Raw genomic sequence first — 20,949 nt, 5'->3', positions numbered from 1 at the left:
TGGTCTGAAACTCCTGGGCTCAAGCAGTCCACCCACCTCGGCCTCTCAAAGTGCTGGGATTACAGGTGTGAGCCACTGCTCCCAGCCTAGATTAATTCTTAATTGTGAAAGAAGACAGAAACTAATGACAAAACGTGCTTTTTCTGTGTGTGCATGTAAAAGAGTGCAAGATAGAATGTGACTTGCTTACTGTCTACCTTATAATGTTAATAATCGAGGCTTATGTGTAGATAAACATCCACATAATATTATACATACTAAAGGCATGTACTCATATAAAAGAGCCTGGATCACTCCTTTTATAACACTGAGCCTGCTTTTCTCCATTGATGAATTGAAGTTTTTTTTTCATATTCTCCTTCTCTCTCTTCCCAGTGTTTTGGAATTTCCTGGGCATTTTTCCTACCCTTCCTTTTCTTACCCTTCGCTGGATGTCACTTCCTCCCCAGGCCACTGAATGCCATTTCCTTTCCTCTCAGTGCTGCTTCTCCCTCCCAGCTCCCCAATTAAAGCTCTTTATTGATATATGGCTTTGCTGGAGGGGTCACGCATCAGAACTGGAGTGCAATTTAGAAGCGGTGTTCCTGCAAGATTTCAGAGTTCATACGTCTTCCTGAAGATGCTTTGGGAGTTAACACAAGATTCAGGCATTAACTAATTTTTATATCCTCAGAGGAGAAGAAATCCATACTTGTCAGGTTTTTAGGAAATCTGTTTGGTTATGCATACATACTTTTTATAACTCAGGAACATATATTTTTGCATGTTTGGCTTTATACTCTAAAATCGACCTTATCGCTTGCTTATGCCTTTTTTCCTCTAATTTTCACGTAATTGATTTTTCACATTGCTGCTGAAAGAGTAGGACCATTGTGTTGCGGTAAGTTAAGCCAGGGCATATTTTTGTTTACTAAAATGACTTAGGCTATAGAATCCTGAGGTGGCTCATGATAGCATAGAGTCAGCGTGTAATTTTGGGCCACAGGTCCTCAGTAGATACTTGTTGTTTATTAACCAAAAGTGCATTACCATTGTTATTTAGAAAGCTAATAATTGGAGGATGTTGGCCTTTCTTGGGGTAGATGCTTAGATACTTTGCTATTTTATGTTTACCTTGAGGAACATGTAGAACCTTTTAAATGAGAATTTGCTTTACTGTTTCATAAACTTTATGTTTTTAAATAACCTAGAACTACTGTAATTCACTGCTTCAATAGCTGCTTTGGGGGAAATCCCATAAAATCTGTGAAGCCAGTTATCATTAGTATACTTTTGAACATCAGACTCTTGTGGTAATATGTAATTAGTTCATTATTATCCACCTTGTGTTTTTGGCCAGAAAACAAAGGTAATTAATCACTATAACTATAAATGACCTTTTTTTTTTGGCATATAAAGTGCTGAAGAGTGTAATTATTCCTACGCGAGAGTGAGAAGATTCTTCTTTATGTATAATCATTAAAATGGCATTGAGAACTATGATTTGCTGGAAGAATCGGCATGTATGTAATTAGTCTAGACACTACCTCTGTGCTATGAATGGACTCATGTTCTCCAGTTGTTACGGCTAGAGATGAAAAAGGCTGTGCTTTTACTTTGACCGTGGATGTCCCAAGTCATATTTCATCTAGTTTCTGCTAATTTGGTTTTTTCTTCCCTTGTTTCATTCAGGCCAAAGGGGGACACTTGTTTTTCAGTATCATATTCATCAAATGCTGGGGCAAGGAAATGTTTGCTTTCACTATTTTCTCATAAATGGTCCATCCCCCCTCCCATATGTATAATGAAGAATCTCACTCATTTTCACCTATTCTCATGTTTTTAGTAATTTTTCTAGTAACTTGGTTGTAGTAATGTAACATACTAAGTTATCTAAATAACAAGCTAATTTTAATATCCTTTACCATCCTCTATCCTTCTGTGCTTTATAAAAAAAGCTGTAGAAATGTATGACATTGTGAACATCTGCCCAGGCATTTTCATTTGTTATGACAACAGACAAAAACTTCTTTTTTTTTAAAATAGCAATATGTCAGGTTTTTAGAAGCAATGCTACTCAGTTTCATTTTGCTGTGACTCATTCTATGTGGTTTCTTTGGACACTCTGAGGATTGGTGGCACTTTTGCTTCCTGGAAATGGGCACGAGACAGTAGCGTTGCCTCCATTGCAGCACAAGGGCGGGCATGCCCCTGTGCCACCTGCTGTCCTGGCCCTGGCTGTGAGCAGTTGCCTCCCACAAAGTACCTGCCGTAAGTCCTCCTCTTCATTCCCTTGCTGTAATTCGCAATCCATCACTGGAGGCAGAGGGTGAGCTATCGGTTCACTTGTTTCAAAGAGGCTGGGTCCCCTGGCTTTCATGCCCTGGGCCAGCCCTAGCTCAGGAACCACCAGCTCTAAACACATCCTTTGGTGCTTCTGCAAAAACAGGTGGGTGTAGTGCAGCCCCCAACTCCCCAGAAGTTTGGTGGAGATGGTGGGTGGAGGTCACCTCCAGATTTCATGCCTGTGCGGCGGAGGGAAAGCAGCATGTGTTCGGAGCAGCTTCTGGCTTCCTGGCAGCCGTGGGTGTGCGTTAGCATGGTGCAGGGTCTAGTGCTGCCCTTCTGGAGCTGAAGAGGACCTGGCTGTCGCTGGTAACCATATGGCTCTAAAGACCAAAGTGTGACCCCCTGACCCTCCCGTGGGCTGCACTCAGGCAGAGCTCCTGTCCTTATGTTTTTGCGTGGTGCCTGCTGCTCCCAGAGTCTGTCGCTCCTTACAGCTTTTTTTTTTTTTTTTTTTTTTTGCCTCAAGGGCCACAAGATGCTTTTGCTCAAAAAGCCCCCAAATCAGCTGCACCTAAGCTGGATCTGTCTGTGCCGTCACTACCACCCAGCATCCTGCCGTTAGGGCTCAGTGTTTTGAAGCCAAGCAGTAGAGCGGGTGACATCTCTTTGTATGACTACCCTTGGTCATGATGAATTTGCCACTGAGTGACTTAATTCAGTGTGCTAGGGAATTCAAGGCTTTTCTCCTCTGGAAACTTGTCCATCTTAAGCAATACCGATCTCACCATAAAATCCTGTGTGGGGGAGCAGAAGTTGACTAGAAAGGGTTTGATTGTGGCATCCACGTTGAACGTCTTAGCTACCTAGAGTATCATTTGTTTCACGTGTCATCAGTTCTCCAGGCTCAAGAGGCATCTTCATTTGGATCAGATTGATTATTATAGTCATCGCATTATCGCATGGGTTAAGGGACATATGTGTTGGATTGATAATTGTGATGCTGCCAATGAATTAAAAGTTTTCTGAGCCAAAATAGGGTTCCCAGATCGGCAATATCGGCGTCCCCTGGGAAGTTGTTGGAAATTCAGAGTCTCAGGCTTTACCCCAAACGTACTAAATCAGAAACTCAGGGATACCCCTCCATCTGGTTTTTAGCAAGCCCTCTGGTGATTCTGATGTCTCTGTGGTTTGAGACCCACTGCCATCGGACAGGGCTGTGTAATAGAACGTTCTGTGGTGATGGAAATGGTCAGTATCCCTGCTGTGCAGTAGTGGAGCCACTAGCCACCACATGTGGCTGTCAAGCTCTTGAAATGGGGCTGCTGTGACCAACAATAACATTCATCATTTTATTTAATTTTTATTAATCTAGGTTTAAATTCAAACAGCTGCACACAACTAGTGGCTGTCCATCAGAAAGACCAGCCCCAGAACATACCCTGCTAATTATTATTGTGTAAACTCCTAAAATGCTTTAAGTTGTTGGTTGTGGAATTATTAATTTTAGATCATAGAATCTTCCTTACTCAATTCAACAGAATTGAAACTGCGATTGTTATAACAGTAGTTGATTTTGATTCTTCGTGTGGAGAGGAGACAGTTTGCAGGCTGCTGGCCGGTTGGGGGAAGCCTATTCTTGAGCTGATTGATTGTTGATTTTGTTATTGTGCATCAACAATGCAGTACCGGCTGGCTCATGCCTGTTGCAGATATAACCGATGGCCGTAGATACATGTCCTTTTAGGAGTAAAGCTGTTGCTCAGGGAAGGGGCTGTGTCAGTGTTTCCCACAGATGGTCTTTGGTTTCTCCAGTTGTCCAGCAAAGTGGAGGTGCTTCCGGCCAAAGAGAAGTTAATGAACCCTTCAGGCACTTTGGGCTGCTTGTGGAACCTTCCAGAAACTGCTGGGGGAGATGGGAGTGCTGAATTGCCAAGTCTGGGCTGGCACATCAGATGGACAAAACTCTTGAATCACATTGGGGTTCTTCAGTTTAGGAGGACCTGAAGGAAAGAAGGTCATGCCGGGTGTGTTAGGCAGAACTGCTGCTGCAAAGCCCGGAAGAAACTTTGAGATTAGTCTCTGGGGTGATGTGACCACATCCTTGTCACCTTTCCAAAACATGAGCAGAGGCTCTGGGACGAGAGCATCCCCAGCAGTCCTGTGATCCTGCAGCGAGAGCGAAATGGGACATTGAGACAGGGGATATCTGAGTCCTTTGGGACTGTTCCCCCAAACCTAGCAACTGAAGTCTCAAAATTAAAGCAGCCATATTTGGCTAGGCAGAAAATGATACTCAATTCTCTGTCAGAAGCAAAGTTCTACATGACTAAGCTTCCTAATTGAGGGCCCCATTTGTTGAATTATTTAAAGCCGTATCATTGATTTTCATAATCCATCTCCTTTTAGAATCCTAGAATGTTAAAATGAGGTGGAAGAGACCTTGGAAATGGTCATAATCTAGCCTTCTTATTTTACAGAGGCCCAGAGAGGTTATGAGTTGAGTGAGGGCAAAAACAGCACTGTAGGGTCAGGGACCACGTTGCTCTTTAGTTCCTTTGGTGTCATAGGTCACCTGGGGTCATAGATCAGAAACTGGACAGATTGATGAAAAAGGATCGTTTCAAAGATGTGAGAAATACACTGATGCACACTGTTAGGTTTTAAAATGCTTCTTGCTCATGCATCCTGTAGATATCTAGAAAACTCCAATAGAATATTTTGACTGGTAAAATATTGCAGTGGCCTTTTTGGAATAGCTAAAATTGTTCCCACCACGTATGTATAGGATCTAGTCATAGCACAATTCATATTGCTAACTGGTTATTTTTTCGGAGAGTTTGGTTGGGAGTAGTTTATTTTCCAAGCACTAGGCCTGTTTCAGTTGACTGACTTTGATACCCTGTCTTTTGTAACTTACTTTCTTTAAATAACATGCCTCTCCTACTTTATCTCCAAAGTATTGAGATGCTATGTGTGCAAAGTATGGCACTGTGCACCTAATCAGCATTCTGTAAATATTGGTTCGAAGAATGAATACCATCCCATCCAGAAGGGTCTGCACGTTAATATCTTTAGATTTTCACTATGGCTGGGGGTTAAAAAAAAATTCCATATATTTAGGGAGACTATTAGCTGTGTGTTATTTTTTTTTTCCTCGTCTAGCTTGAGTGGAGTCTTAAACGAAAAATTCACATGCTCACCAAAAGGCTGAGAGAGGTTTTGTAACTTGAATATGGGGTTATTGTTTGCGTTCACAAAACAAAGCCCTAAATCACATTTAGCATAATTTGTGGTTTTAAATTGGACTGATTTAGCAAGGAGAGTGAAATAATCTCTCATCCTGTCAAAAAGGCGATACCTTTAGACCAGCATTTAATTGCATTGGCGGAGTAACTTCGGGAAGACGGCAGTAATTCTGGCTGCATTATTCTTGGTTTGTGGCTAAATTGAGATCATCATTTTCTCCTGGTTTCACTAACTTTTGTTATTGCTCTTCAAACTAATCAGATAAATGTGCTCTTCAAACTAATCAGATGAAGGCTTAGTGGTAGCTGGAGGGTGGACAGGGGAGGGATGAGGTCTGTAGGCAGCTGTACTATATATACTTTACGATCTAGGGGGAGAAGATGACATCCAGTGACCCAGAAGGCACAGCCCGGTGATTTTCTTTACTTTTCTTTTTTTTTTTTTTTTTGACACAGAGTTTCACTCTTGTCACCCAGGCTGGAGTCTAATGGCTTGATCTAGGCTCACTGCAACCTCTGCCTCCCAGGTTCAAGCGATTCTCCTGCCTCAGCTTCCCAAGTAGCTGGGATTAACAGGCGTCTGCCACCATGCCCAGCTAATTTTTGTATTTTAAGTAGAGTCGGAGTTTCACTATGTTGGTCAGGCTAGTCTCGAACTCCTGACCTCAGGTAGTCCACCCACCTCAGCCTCCTAAAGTGCTGGGTTACAGGTGTGAGCCACCGTCCCCGGCCCTGGTGATTTTCTTGGTAATCGCTTACACGCAGTGAATACCATTCATTTGCACAGAAGTGTTCCATGGACTGTGCACCTAAGAAAGAATGTGCATTTGCAGCCACATTGTACAGGTAGGGTTCATTGGCATTCCTCCAGGTATCCAAGAGGGAGGGTTCTGGAGGAACTTTGAGCTGTCTAGATTACCCGATGAAAACTTGTTCTTTTATCAACAGCCACTTCAGGAGCTCACCCAGGGGCTGCTCACTAGACCACTGCTCCCTGCCCATGTGCCCCAGTTCAGAGTAATCTGTATTCTTCACAGTCCCTTCTTCCAGTGAAAGCATCTCTTTTACCTTTCACCAAGCCTTACCTCTAAAAGGCCAGTGATACCTTAGACATTTCAGAAAGCGGGAAATGATGACTCAAAACTAGAATGAGCAATGTGCCTGTCCCTTTACTTTTATTCCCCTGGGCGTTATCAGTTGGTCTTGAAATGGCTAGCTGCTTGAATATTTTAGATGTATGTTTGGCATTTTACACACACCTTTGTGGTGGTTCTAATCACAGGTGCTCCTGGGTCTGAGTTTAGGTCTGACTGCAGGAAGCAGGTTGGTCTCCCAGCCTCCTGGGGCACCCCTGGAGGAAGCAGATGGGATGGGAAGTACACCTGACTGATAAGAGACGTCACACTTTCTCGGGCTGGGTTCCACGCCCCTGTTCGTGTTCTTAGTTACCTGGATAGTCTTGGTATCAGAGTTTATGTGAACTATGGCCAAGCTTATCACCCATAGAAATGTTTGTAGAAAGACTGAATAGCAATTGGGATAGATGAATTACAGTCTATGGAAACTCCTGCTGCTGCCAATTTACAGTTTGTGCTTTTGAGATAAAGATGCCTTTGGCTTTTACATTTGTATTTTCAAGTGTATATATGCTAGGGAAGGAGGAACCTTTCAGGTCCCCAGTGGTTGATTTTCACCTTTGATCTGAATACTAGTATTCATAGCCTGCTACTGAGTTGACTTTTTGTATTTCTATATAATAACTGTGTATTGATCTGTTGCTAATCTGATGTAACCTTTGTGTGTGTATGTATGTGTATGTATGTGTGTGTGTGCTATTGATCAAGATAAATTACTCCAGAGGCCAAAATCAGAAACTAGGGAGGTCAAATATTTCATCATTTAAAATTGAGCTTATATTGTTATTAATGCAATGTTAAGAGGACAGCTCTTCAGATACTGGGTTATTTAAACAGCTTCAATGCACATCACCCTGGAAGGGATTTGGAGGTCGCCATCTTTCTTCTGGTGGCAATGCAAGAAAACCAAAAGAAAAAAGAAAAAAAAAAAAACAGTTGCACTTTTAAGATCATATATGACAACCATAAGTATATATGCTTCATAATACTCATTTTTATACGCTGTTTATGGTACAGAAATTCTCTTTTGTGCATTTTTCCTCTGTTTCCCCCCCCCCATTATCCATCTGAAACAAACTGTGCCAAGCACTTAGCTAACCATATACGAAGAAGCATTTCTTCTTCTGATGGCAATGCAACAAAACCAAAAGAAAAAAAAAGTTGCACTTAGAAGATCGTATATGACAACCATAAGTATATATGCTTCATAGTATTCATTTTTATAGGCAGTTTATGGTACAGAAGTTCTCTTTTGTGCATTTTTGCCCTGTTTCCCCCCTCACTGTCCATCTGAAACAAACTATGCCGAGCACTTAGCTAACCATATGTGAAGAAGTATTTAAGCGGCCACTCAGAAGTGAGCAACTGCTTATGAAAAACGTGTAAAAAATAAATAAGACTGGTAGGTGAATTCAATGGTCCTTTTGAAGTTATATCTTTCTTTGCTTTGAAAGAAAAAGAAAATATGTTGCTGCCATCCCTTGCTAGGAGTTCCATTCCCTGATTCATACTCAGCATTTTTGTTTCCATAGCGGTGCCACCAAACATCGCAGAACTGAAGAATTTGGAAGTGCTCAACTTTTTTAATAACCAGATCGAGGAGCTGCCCACACAGATCAGTAGCCTTCAAAAACTCAAACACCTGAACCTTGGGTGAGTATCAGTAGAGGGGAAAGGATGGACAGGAAGAGAGTGGAAGGGGCGTACCGGGTAGGGCCAGGGGAGGGATTCCTTTTATATTATTGCACAGAAATGGATTTCTAATTTCTTTTTATGTTTTGGGTCTTGAAAAATTTTTATTGTTTTAATATATTCTTTCGGTGGCCTACATTAGTGAATATTTGAGAGCTAATTGAGAAGCTAATTGTTGGCGCAATAAGGAAGTTAAATTTTTACTGTATTTTGTGTCCAGTAAAATTTTATCTCAGTTCTGTTGACTGAGAAGGGACTTATTTGCATAGCATGAACTGGCAGACAAGTGGTAATATGGCTGATTTTTTTTCTCTCTGTGTTAAATTGGAATAGTTTACAAAGCACCTTCGTGCCATAGAGGGAAGAATATTTTCCCTAATGATGCTTCATTCGTTTATGCAATTCTTCTCTTTAGCTGAGAGGTGACAATCCTCTGTCTTTCTTTATGCAAAGGTGAAGAGAGGAGTTTTGATTCAGCTGAGGTTGCAGAACCAGGGAGCAGTAAATAATTATAACGATAACCTGTTTTTGTGTATTGCTTTGCAGCACTTGACCCTCTCAACATTTGTGAGGTAGGGAAGGCAGGTTTTAGTGCTTTCATTGTATACAGAGGAAGCCAAGCCTTTTCAAAGGGGCCAAGGGCCTGGCTCCTGGTCACCCCTGGGGTTAGCAGCCAAGCTGGGAAGATGGTTCTGGGTCTAAAGGCTCCATCAGACTCCATTGTTATGGTTTGGGTCTGCGTCCCCACCAAATCTCATGTGGAATTGTAATCTCCAGTGTTGGAGGTGGGGCCTGGTGGGAGGTGATTAGATCATGGGGGCAGACCTCTCCTGAATGGTTTAGCACCATCCCCTCTTGGTACTATCCTTATGATAGTGAGTGAGTTACTGTGAGACCTGGTTGTTTAAAAGTGTGTAGCACCTCCCTCCTCATGCTCTCTTGCTCCTGCCATGTAATACACATGCTCCTGCATTGCCTTCCACCATGACTAAAAGCTCCCTGAGACTTCCCCACAAGCAGCTGCTGCCATGCTTCCTCTACAGCCGGTAGAACCATGAGTCAGTTAAACCTCTTTGCTTGTAAGTTACCCAGCCTCAGGCATTCCTTTATAGCAATGAGAGAACAGACAAATACATCCGTAGACCCCAACCGGAACTTCGGCGTCAGAATTCCATCTTCATTGGCGCAGCTATCAGATGAAACTGCCCACTCATGCTTCAGTCTCTGTGCAAAGTCATATATTCGTTAAATTGTAGCCACTAAATTCTCTAGTTAAGTTAGTGATTGACGTGGAGTGGCAATAGATGCTGGCCAGGTATTTGCCAGGTTTTTTTTTTTTTTTTTTTTTTTTGAGACAGAGTCTCGCTTTGTCACCAGGCTATCTCGGCTAGCTGCAGCCTCCGCCTCCTGGGTTCAAGCGATTCTCCTGCCTCAGCCTCCCAAGTAGCTGGGACTACAGGCGCACGCCACCATGCCAAGCTAATATTTGTATTTTTAGTAGAGATGGGGTTTCACCATGTTGGCCAGGATGGTCTCAGTCTCTTGACCTCATGATCCGCCTGCCTCGGCCTCCCAAAGTGCTGGGATTACTGCGTCTGGCCGTATTTACCAATTTAATAGGGAGCAGTTATGAAAAAAATCTCATTCAGGGAGTGATTTTGAGTTTATTCTTTCCACAGAGAGTTTGGACAGACACATTATTTTGAAGTTCACTTGGGCTTAGGGACCAACTTTGTAAGATCCATGGGCAGCCTTTATGCTTATGTCTGAGGGAAAGTGAAGTTGAAAGGAGGGAGAAACATCACTTGAGATGAGATGGTTTTTTTTTCTCCCTACAAATTTGGAGCCTGTATACCCATCTGGCAAAGCAGAAATGAAAAGATTCTCCATTTATATCTTGGTTTTACAGGCTATTCTATCCTGATCTTTAATTTGTATGTGAGAAAGAAGCTAAAACTACATATTGATGTATATTCTTACTGTTAATTTGTTCATTTATTAAATGAAAAATATATATACACATTATATATAATATATATTTTATATATATATTTATAATATTTATATATAAAATATATATTATATATAATATTTATATATAAAATATATATGTTATATATATATAAAATCTTAATCACTAGGAACAGTGCTTGGCACATACTGAGCAGTACCTAGTATTAGTTAGCTATTGTTATCATCATAATTGTCTTCTTTATGTTTTCGTTAATTCCATGACTATGTAAGTGACTATTCTATGTCAGGAATCTTCCTAGTACCGGGGAACCAAGGTGAAGGTCATGGTCCCTGACCTTACCTATTGGGGCAAGGCTGGTTATAAACAGGAACAGACCAGTGAGGTCACAGATGTGCTGGCAGTTGTGGACCGGCAGGGAGAACAGCAGGACGGGGAGCACTTTAGTCCACAGGTGAGATTCCCAGGAGCACGAACACAGCAGGTAGCGCAGGAGCCGAGACTTGATGCATGAGAATTTCTCAGACTTACAAGTCGAAGGAAGGCGTCTCAGATGGAGTGAATGGCACTCTTGTTTTTTATTTTGTTTTTGAGACAGAGTCTCACTCTGTCGTCAAGGCTGGAGTGCGGTGGCACAATCTTGGCTCACTGCAAGCTCCGCCTCCTGAATTCAAGAGATTCTCCTGCCTCCGCCTCCCAAGTAGCTGGGACTACAGGCGCCCACCACCACACCCAGCTCATTTTTACATTTTTAGTAGAGATGGGGTTTTGCTGTGTTAGCCAGGATGCTCTTTTTCTCCTGACCTCATGATCCGCCCGCGTCGGCCTCCCAAAGTGCTGGCATTACAGGCATGAGCCACCGCGCCCGGCTGAGAATGACATATTAAAACGCTCACAGCACTGCCTGCCTGGGGCCTAGGAATTGTCAGTTTTTTGGCCCTGTTGAGTATAAAGTGCGAGGCAGGCGGCTGTAAGGTCACAGGTCAGGCTAGACAGGGAACCTGCATGTCTGCTGTTCAGTGAATGAGGATTTACCAAGTTCCCCACTGTGTACCAGGCATTGTTCTAGCTACTGGCCATCCAGCCCTGATGGGGCTTCCATTACAGTTGGGGAAACCAGCTATAACCAAATAAATGTTTATAATAATGACAGGGAGTAAAAAGTGCTAAGAAAAGTGCTCTGTGCCAAATAAACCAGCTCCTCTTGGGCATGGTGGCTCACACCTGTAGTCCCAGAACTTTGAGAGGCTGAGGCTGGCAGCTCATCTGAGGCCAGCAGTTGGAGAACAGCCTGGTCAACATGGTGAAACCTCGTCTCTACTAAAAATACAAAAATTAAGTGTGGTGGCACGTTCCTGTGATCGCAGCTACTCTACCTGGGAGGCTGAGGCAGGAGAATCGTTTGAACCCAGGAGGCAGAGGTTTCATTGAACTGAGATTGCACCACTGCACTCCAGCCTAGGTGACAGAGTGAGACTCCATCTCAAAAATAAATAAATAAATAGGCTGGGCGCGGTGGCTCACGCCTGTAATCCCAGCACTTTGGGAGGCCAAGGTGGGCGGATCACAAGATCAGAAGATCGAGAGCATCCTGGCTAACACGGTGAAACCCCGTCTCTACTAAAAATACAAAAAATTAGCCGGGCGAGGTGGTGGGCGCCTGTAGTCCCAGCTACTTGGGAGGCTGAGGCAGGAGAATGGTGTGAACCCCAGGGGGCGGAGCCTGCAGTGAGCTGAGATCGCGCCACTGCACTCCAGCCTGGGTGACAGTGAGACTCCGTCTCAAAAAAATAAAAAATAAAAAAATAAATAAACAAATGAGCTCCAATTTTATACTGACCGTTGAGAAATTTGCATAGCAGAGTAGCAGGTAGGAGATATGGTCAGATTTCCCTATGAAAGAGTATGGAGAAGAGGGTGGAGGGAGGTAAACTAGAGGTTAGGAGACCAGTAAGAACATGAGTTTCATGTCCCATGTGAACTAGGACAGTGACAGTGGAGGCGGGGTGGGGGGGATTTTATATGAAAAATATACAGGCGGTAACGTTGACAGACAGTAACTGATGGCATGGAATGATACCTACATTTCTGTGTTGGGCAGCTGAAAAATATAACAGATGGAGACAGGTTTGGGAAGAAGATAGTAAGCTCAGATTTTGTTCTTTTTTGACTTTACTAATATTTTGGTTTGAGGCAGCAGAGGACAGAGTCGTACACTTTTCTTTTTTTTCTTTTTTTGAGTTGGAGTTTTGCTCTTTTTGCCCAGGCTCCAGTGCAATGGCACGATCTCAGCTCACTACAACCTCCACCTCCTGGGTTCAAACAATTCTCCTGCTTCAGCCTCCCGAGTAGCTGGGATTACAAGCGCACCCACCCACACCCAGCTACTTTTGTATTTTTAGTAGAGACGGCGTTTCACCATGTTGGTCAGGCTGGTCTGGAACTACTGACCTCAGGTGATCCACCTGCCTCGGCCCCCCAAAATGCTGGGATTACAGGCGTGAGCCACTGCACCCGGCCCTAAACCTTTCTTTTTCAACGAATGCATCTTAGTTGCCTTCTTGTTCTCTTTGGAGTTGTTTGCATTTTTGGCTGTCGGTGCTGTATTGATTGTGTAAAGCTTTTTGTATTTAATTACATAGCTACATAGACAGAGTTGTCAAAGTTTGAACAAAACTCCCAGTTCTTTGAGAAAGGAGCTAAGATGGGTTTCACTAAAGGATACTCTGTCCTCAAATGGCATGAAGAATTATACTCACACAGTGAGGCAAGTTATAGGGAGGACTCCTTACTCTAAGGAGCTAGGGTGAAAAACATACACACAGGAGATCACAAAGTGGAGATGGGAAGCCACTTGTATGTATGACCCAAAAGGCACCCTCCATCAGAATTTGCTTTCAAAGTGTTTACAGTATTTACAGTTTATTCTGATGATTGTAAGACATGAGAGAATTTCAGGCTACCTGAATAAATAAAAGAAAGTTTAGTTCTGTTCTCAATTCTTTAAATGCGGTTTATTTCATGGAGTTATTTTCCAAAAAATGTGAAGCCACATAGGTTATATGGCTTCAACAATTATCCATGCTGATGATTATTTCTAGGGTAACTTCACTGCAGGACCACCGAGCCCAACTATTCGGGAATAACGTTTGACCTTGTTTGTTGCTAGAGCTTGTCTCATAAACACACAGAAGTTTTTATTAAGTCCCATGTTGGGTATTTATGGATTTGGATTATTTATTTATTTATTTTTTGAGGCAAGGTCTCACTCTGTCACCCAGGCCGGAGTGCAGTGGCATGATCTCCGCTCACTGCAACCTATGCTTCCTGGGCTCAAGTGATCCTCCCACATCACCCTCCTGAGTAGCTGGGACCACAGGTACGCATCACCACGCCTGGCTACTTTTTGTAGGTTTTTTTTTTTTTTTTTTGTATAGACGGGTTTTTGCCATGTTGCTCAGGCTGGTCTCGAGCTCCTGAGCTCAAGCAGTCTGCCTGTGTTGGCCTTCCAAAGTGCTGGGATTACAGACGTGAGCCACTGGGCTCAGCCTGGATTTTTTTTAATTTTTATTTTTGATAAGTGTGAGTAGGTCACTGTGGAGGTGAGAAGAATTAGTGCCTTTAGATAAGAAGGCTTCATTGAAGCTGGAGGTGCTCAGGACAACCTGCAGAGAAGAAACTGCTCTGAAAAGGGGGCATTAGTACAGACCTTTCTGGGGCTTTAGAAGAAAAGGAAAAAAAGATTCTGAAAGAGCCTGAAACCCCCTAGTTTTATCAATTTCTCCATCATATGCAGGCATTTGCCCACTTCCAACATGCATTTGAAAAATCTTCCCATGGAAACAAAATAATTGATACCACTTAGCATAGCCGAGCCCTGCGAAGCTTTATGTTTAAACACCTGAAGTCACCTGAGATTAAGCAAGTGTGGCCCAAATAGAAAACCACACTTGATAGTTGGGACTATCCAGAGTGGCTTGTCATGAGGTGAGCTTGCTCGCTTAGGGCTGAATCAAAATTTTCTCTAAAAGCTTTTGAAAAATAATTCTAGCAGCAGCTCTCATTCCCTGAGAAGCCACGTGTGAGCCATGGATTGAGTGTTGGGTGCTTCACATATTTTCTCTCTTATCCTGTCAGTGATCCTGCCCTGAAGGTGTTGTCAGCCTCATTTTATAGTTGAGGAAACTGGGTCTCAGAGAAGCTGAGTAACTTGGTGAAGGTCACGCAGCTAGCAAGTGCTGGAGCCGGTCTCCTCACCTAGCTGTCTCCTACCTTAAAGCTCCATACTTTTCCTACGCCCACTGTAGCCTCTCATGGAAACCTTGATTGCTAGCAGTGTCAGAGCAGGGTCCTGAGCACGGAATTCCTACGTGTCGAAATGTGGATGGATGGAGGTGGATGTTAGCACCTGCTGGGGGGAGCGGGGACAGCCAGCATGTTCCATCCTTCATTTTGCAGAGAGAGATGCCACCAGGTCACCATGCACCTGGGCTGGCGTCCGGAGAGGTGGCCAGAAGTCTCTGCAGTTCCTTGCCCACTTTGTAGCTGGGGCTGTTGCTAGCAGTTCTTCTGAAGTTTTAGCATTTGTTTAACGGCTTCCTTTCTGCCCGCCAGGGTGGTGTGCCTACTACTGTTACTTACTGCTGTCAGCTACACATGGGACTCTGCTGTGTTCCTTACATGTTGTGGGTATTGGTTTTCACTCAAAGGAAAAAGGAACCTGCGATTAAGTAGATTCTTGCCACCAGGAGGTGGAGGTGGAGGCGCCCCAGGCTTGCTCTGGGCTGGAGATTGAGTGGGAGCTGTCTCAGGTGAGATGCCTCTTCCCTGTAAGCCTGTCTAACCATGGATTTCCTCTACCTAATATTGCAAAAGTGTATTTATTTGCAGAGAAAAATGTTAAGGAATCAGCAGTTTTCAAAAACATAACTTAAAGCAGCATTTAAAGACAGAAGCACCTAGTATGTGCTTCTCTGCCGTCCTCTCTTTGGCTTGCAGTTTTTCTCAGAATCCTTGCACCGGAGCCCAAGGGTCTGGAGCAGCTTTGGCCTCTGTGTGGTATGGGGTGCTTCCAGACACATGTCACCTTCATCAGTCACTTCTGAAGTCTTTTCTCCTTACCCTCTCTTACGCTGTTTTTTCATCTCAGCGTGAATGACAAGCTCCATCTTGCCTGTATCACAAGGTAGTTTTAGTGAACAAGCAAAGTACTTGCCATAATGTGCTTCAAAAATTGTGACTTGATGGAGAATGTTTGTTCTTGCTGTCGTGGCAGTAGATAGTCGTGGAGGTAGTTTTGCTGGGTGTAGTCTGTCTGGGACGTTTTCTGCCTGACAGGGGAACCCGCGTTTCCCTTTTGGTTGCCCCCTCTGCTGTCAGCTGTTTCTGGTGAGGCCCACTTGGTAGGGCTGGGCGGAGCTGGATGTGTTCTGAGAAGGATCGATGGCTAGAATGATTTTTATTGTCACAGTCCCTTCCACCTTTCAATATCTGTCAACTTTTATTAAAGTTTTTTTAAAAAATTGGCTTTTAAGTATGCGCAAAGGGAACTGCAATAAGAAAAATAAGGGGCTTGAAGAAAGGATAAAAGATAGTGTAGAAAAAAATTCCCTTAGACTTCATTGGAGACACGCGCACACACAGACACATGCACACCCACACACACCCACACCATACCACACACACATACGGTGTACAAACACACCTGCACACACACCACACCACACACACACTGTGTACACACACACCACCACACCCCCAAACACACCCTATACACGCACCACACCACACCCATACCCCCCACACAGCACACACACCCCACACACACAGCCCCCCCAACACGCCCTTCACACACCATGCCCCTCACACACCACACGAAACACCCAGATACACATACACATAACACCACACACAGTACCACATACAAACACACACAACACACACCCCACACACACTCACACATAATTGACCCTTGATTAACACATGGGTTGATGGAGCAACACAGTGACGCATGCAGTCAAAAATCCACACATTGCTTTTGACTCCGAAAAATCTTAATTCCTAATAGCCTACAGTTGAGCAGAAGCCTTATCAAAACTAGAAATAGTTGATGAACACATATTTTGTGTGTTATATGTATTCTATTGTGCATTCTTACAATAAAGTAAGCTAGAGAAAAGAATGTTATTAAGAAAGTCATAAGGAAAAGAAAGTGCATTTACTGTGCTTTAAGTGGAAGTGGATCATCTTAAAGGTCTTCATCCTCTTCATGTTGGGTGGGCTGAGGAGGAAGAGGAGGGTTGGTTTTGCTGTCTCGGGGGGGCAGAGGCAGAAGAAAAAAATATCCATGTGTCTTTGGACCCAGGCAGTTCAAACCCATGTTGCTCAAGGGTCAATTGTATGATTTAAAAATTTTTTAGGTTGTGGTAAAATGCACACAAAATGTACCATCTTTGTAGTAGACAGTTCAGTGGTGTTAAGTATATTCACAGTGTTGTTCAGGCAATCCCCAGCATTTTCTCATCTTGCAAACCTGAATCCTATGCCCATTAAACAACACCTCTCCATTCCCCCTCCCTCCAGCCCCTGGCCATCATCATTCTAATTGAAGATAATTTTCAGTATTAGCAGTTGTTAAACAAAAACATGATTTTCCCTCCAAAAAGGAATAAATGGAATGAAATCAAGTCTGAAAACTACAAAGCTTCATGTGTATATTTTGAGATATTATCGCTACGTTCATAAGGAAGGTGTTCTTTACAAGGAAAGATATTTTGTAATGGTTTGAGTTTTTGTGTAAAGCAGTGATTAAGTTTCACCGTTGGAGGAAAATAACAACTAAGAAATTTTCAAGTGTTTCAAGAACATATAAGCTGTCTGACTGAAATTATTAGTCTAAATAGGACAACATACCACACCTTCTCACTTACGTGTGGAATGTAAAAAAGTAAACTTCATCGAAACAGGGAATAAAATGGTTACCACAGGCTGGAGGGAGAGGGGAATTGCAGAGATGTTAGCCAAAGGACATGAAATTTTAGTTAGGAGAAATAAGTTCAAGAGGTGGATTGTACATCATGGTGACTGCAGTTAATAACAATATGTGGTATACTTGAAAGTTGCTAAGAGTGAATTTTAAGCAGTCTCACCACAAAAGACAAAAAAAATGACAAGCATGTGAAGCAGTGCATATGTTAAATAGTGTGATTTAAGCCATTCCACGATGGATTATACATATATCAGAAGTATCATGTTGTACACCGTAAGTATGTACAATCTTTGTCATTGTAAATATTAAATGCTTTTTTAATTAAAAAAAAAAATAGGATGGGCATGGGGGCTCACACCTGTAATCCCAGCATTCTGGGAGGCCTAGGTGAGAGGCCTAGCTGAGGCTTGAGCTCAGGAGTTTGAGACCAGCCTGAGCAACATGGCAAAACCCCATCTCTGCAAAAAATACAAATGTTAGCAGGGCGTGGTGGTGTGCACCTGTGGTCCCAGTTACTTGGGAGTCTGAAGTGGAAGGATCTCTTGAGCCTAGGGAGGTTGAGGCTGCAGTGAGCTGAGATCGTGCCGCTGCACTACAACCTAGGCAACAGAGCAAGACCCTGTCTCAAAAAAAAAAAATAAATAAAAATAAAGTATACAGTGACTCTAGGATCATGGCACTGTCTTACACTTTCAGCCTCTGAAACAGAGGTGCCCTCGATAGTCTGTATGAACGTGTCTTTGGTGTCATGACATAGATTTTTGTCCCCCTGCAACAGCATGAACAGGCTGAACACCTTGCCACGAGGCTTCGGCTCCCTGCCAGCTCTTGAGGTTCTGGACTTGACTTACAACAACTTGAGTGAAAATTCTCTTCCTGGAAACTTCTTCTACCTGAGTAAGAAACTTTCAATTCTATAAATCTCCTCAACCTTGTACTTTGTGTTCTGAGAGGGAAGTTTATTTGCCAGGACCCAAACTCCAAGAGAAATTATTGGACAGAGATGATTTTTTCTTTAGAGACTCCTTTTGAATATTCCTTCATAGCTCAGCAGTATGTGCATTTGATATATCGTTATGTGACACCATTGGGCTGAAGTGGACTTAGTAATGTCATACTAACATTCTGCGAGAGATTATATACCTAAATGAGATCAAGCCTCACATTTAGCTAAGAGACTTGACTTTCTTTTTAAATAGCATGCCAAAAAAAAAAAAAAAAGTATCTTCCTATGTTGCTATTAATTCTTTGTAGGATATTTGCTCAGGATATTCCAATCAATTATTTATAAAAAATATTTATTAATAAACCACTAACAGAATTTTTAAATTTTCCAGCCAGGATTCTTATTTTCAGCCTTTTAAAAAGTACTCTTATTGACCTATTTATCCAGTACACAGGCATTAAGAAATTATTGGCCACAGGTGAACACACTTTATTCTTTCATATGCAAACAAATTTCTTGCTGGAGATGCTTTTGAAAATTAAAAAATGATTTCTTCTGGGAACTCATGCACTATTTTGGACAAGGTTTGCTTCCCTTAAGTGAGTGTTCTATTTCTTCAAACAGTAACTTGTATGGCATTCAGAAAATCTGAATTTTCAGAGCTGGTCTCTAAAATTTTATTTTTTACCTTATGTGCATTACCTCTCTGTGACCTTCTCAAGCACATGAAACCAACTATAAAATATTTTCTTGGGCAGTGGAGCAACTGTTTTTATCATGTTATATTAACATGCAGTTCTCGGGAGTCTGAGCTACAAAGATCACTTGAGGCTAGGAGTTTAAGACCAGCCTGGGCAACAAAGAGAGACCCTGTCTCTAGAAATAAAAATTTAAAAAGTAGCCAGGCATAGTAGCATGAGCCTGTGATCTTAGCTACTTGGGAGGCTGAGGTAGAAAGAGTGCTTGAGGCCAGGAGTTTGAGGCTGCGGTGACCCACTGCACTCCAGCCTAGGTGACAGAGCAAAACTCTGTCTCTAAAAAATAAATACTGGTAAACAAAATATGTATCTAATTATACTCAGCGTTTTTGGTTGAGGATAAACAGATGCTTTAGAATTTTAGCCTTCATTAGATTGGAATCGTATTATCATTGTGTAATAATTATGAACAAATTTCTGACTACTGATATTCTTAAGTTAGGATTTACTCTGTTAACTTCTTGTCATTATTTTAGCCTCTTTGTCTTCATTTAGTTTTGTCCTTAAGGCTGTAGAAACAAGTAATAATAATTAGTCAGATTATGGAACTGAGGAGCTGTGGTTATAACCTCCATCACCAGAAAGCCTTTCATTAATTTGTAACACAGTGCTATTTACATAGGAAAAGGTCTATTTTAACAGACTTGTATTCTCTTGAAAGAACCCTTTTCCCTAGGTATCCATAAAAGTGGCACAGTAGTATTCTTTGTTTTACTTTGGATGCAAATGGAGAAATACATGTGAATCAAAAGTAATCTATGAGAAAAATAGCAATCTTTTCTGAAAATGTGCTGAAACTCTGTGCGCCAAAATGCTGGCACCCACAGTTGTTAATTGCGTCATTCCTCTTGGATATAGATGTTTTCCTGGACACACCAGCTACACAATAAGCCAGTAAATCTAAGTTTGACCTGCTTGTTATTATTGGGAGCCCTAGGTATGTCAAAGGCTTTTCACCAAGCCAGGGTTATTAATCAAAGCTGACTCCCTCGTATTGATCAGACCTCAAATGGTTGGGTTCCATGCCACCCTGTTTATATATTGCTGTTTAATTTGCAGCCACCCTGCGTGCACTCTATCTAAGTGACAACGATTTTGAAATCCTGCCGCCAGATATTGGGAAGCTCACAAAGTTGCAGATAGTAAGTAATTTATCTAAATTCTTAGAGAATCAATTCACTGCTGCAGCCTTGTAGGGGTAGAATCAAGTCAATTTGAGCAGGAGTAAGGTTTGTTTTGTGTGAATGAACCACTACTCCTGACAGTGTTTCTTGATTATCCGCCGGCACTTGTAAATAATGGAAAGGACTGAGCTTTAGTAGAAGAGAGGACAGAGAGGATGAGAGTTTCTGTGGAGCACCTTTTAATGTGTAAATATGTTGACAACTCCTTCTTTTCTTCTGTTTAGCTCAGCCTTAGGGATAACGACCTGATATCGCTGCCTAAGGAAATCGGGGAGCTTACCCAGCTTAAAGAGCTCCACATTCAGGGGAACCGCCTCACCGTTCTGCCCCCAGAACTAGGTAAGGTTGCTGATGAATGAACTTAGTTCTGGGTTTCATGAATAACAATTATCCTAATGTAGCAATTCTGAACAACCTGTCTCCTCTTGGCAGCTACTCTCCACCTAGGCACCCAGTTCTGATCATTTGAGAACCATTTGTCATTGACCAGAGTTAGCTGTTGTAGGTTTGACCTTCCCCGATCCTGTGTTCTGCAGCTGTAGTGTCCCGTGTCTTAGAAACTGCTGATGAAAGATGACCCCGCTCAGCTCCCTACGTGATGTAGTGGAAAAAGCACGGGATTAGTAGTAAGAGCCTTATCCGTGGCTCCTCATTGACTAGCTGGGTAAGCTTTCTGGGTCTTGTTTGGTTATTAATAACTTTAAGTATCACTCTTACTTTTTAACCGCTTAAATTTTTATTGACCTGGAAAAACTTCTAC

The 20,949-nt window shown here is 42.5% G+C and overlaps 1 protein-coding gene across 1 annotated transcript in view; it reads left to right on the top strand.

The window, feature by feature from the left end:
- The window catches only part of RSU1 (Ras suppressor protein 1), a 224,852-nt gene that overhangs the window by 40,201 nt on the left and 163,702 nt on the right, over positions 1 to 20,949 (top strand). Inside the window, exons 4-7 of the mRNA XM_032163998.2 lie at positions 8,182 to 8,302; positions 18,080 to 18,198; positions 20,065 to 20,147; positions 20,414 to 20,528. Of these exons, the coding sequence (XP_032019889.1) occupies positions 8,182 to 8,302; positions 18,080 to 18,198; positions 20,065 to 20,147; positions 20,414 to 20,528 (438 nt within the window). The remainder of the gene's footprint in view (positions 1 to 8,181; positions 8,303 to 18,079; positions 18,199 to 20,064; positions 20,148 to 20,413; positions 20,529 to 20,949) is intronic.

The sequence above is a fragment of the Hylobates moloch genome, unplaced genomic scaffold (genome assembly GCF_009828535.3).
Source record: "Hylobates moloch isolate HMO894 unplaced genomic scaffold, HMol_V3 SCAFFOLD_2, whole genome shotgun sequence".
Classification (NCBI taxonomy): Eukaryota; Metazoa; Chordata; class Mammalia; order Primates; family Hylobatidae; genus Hylobates; species Hylobates moloch.
Note: the sequence above shows the minus strand (reverse complement) of the source record. Positions and strands in the feature narration are given on the sequence as shown.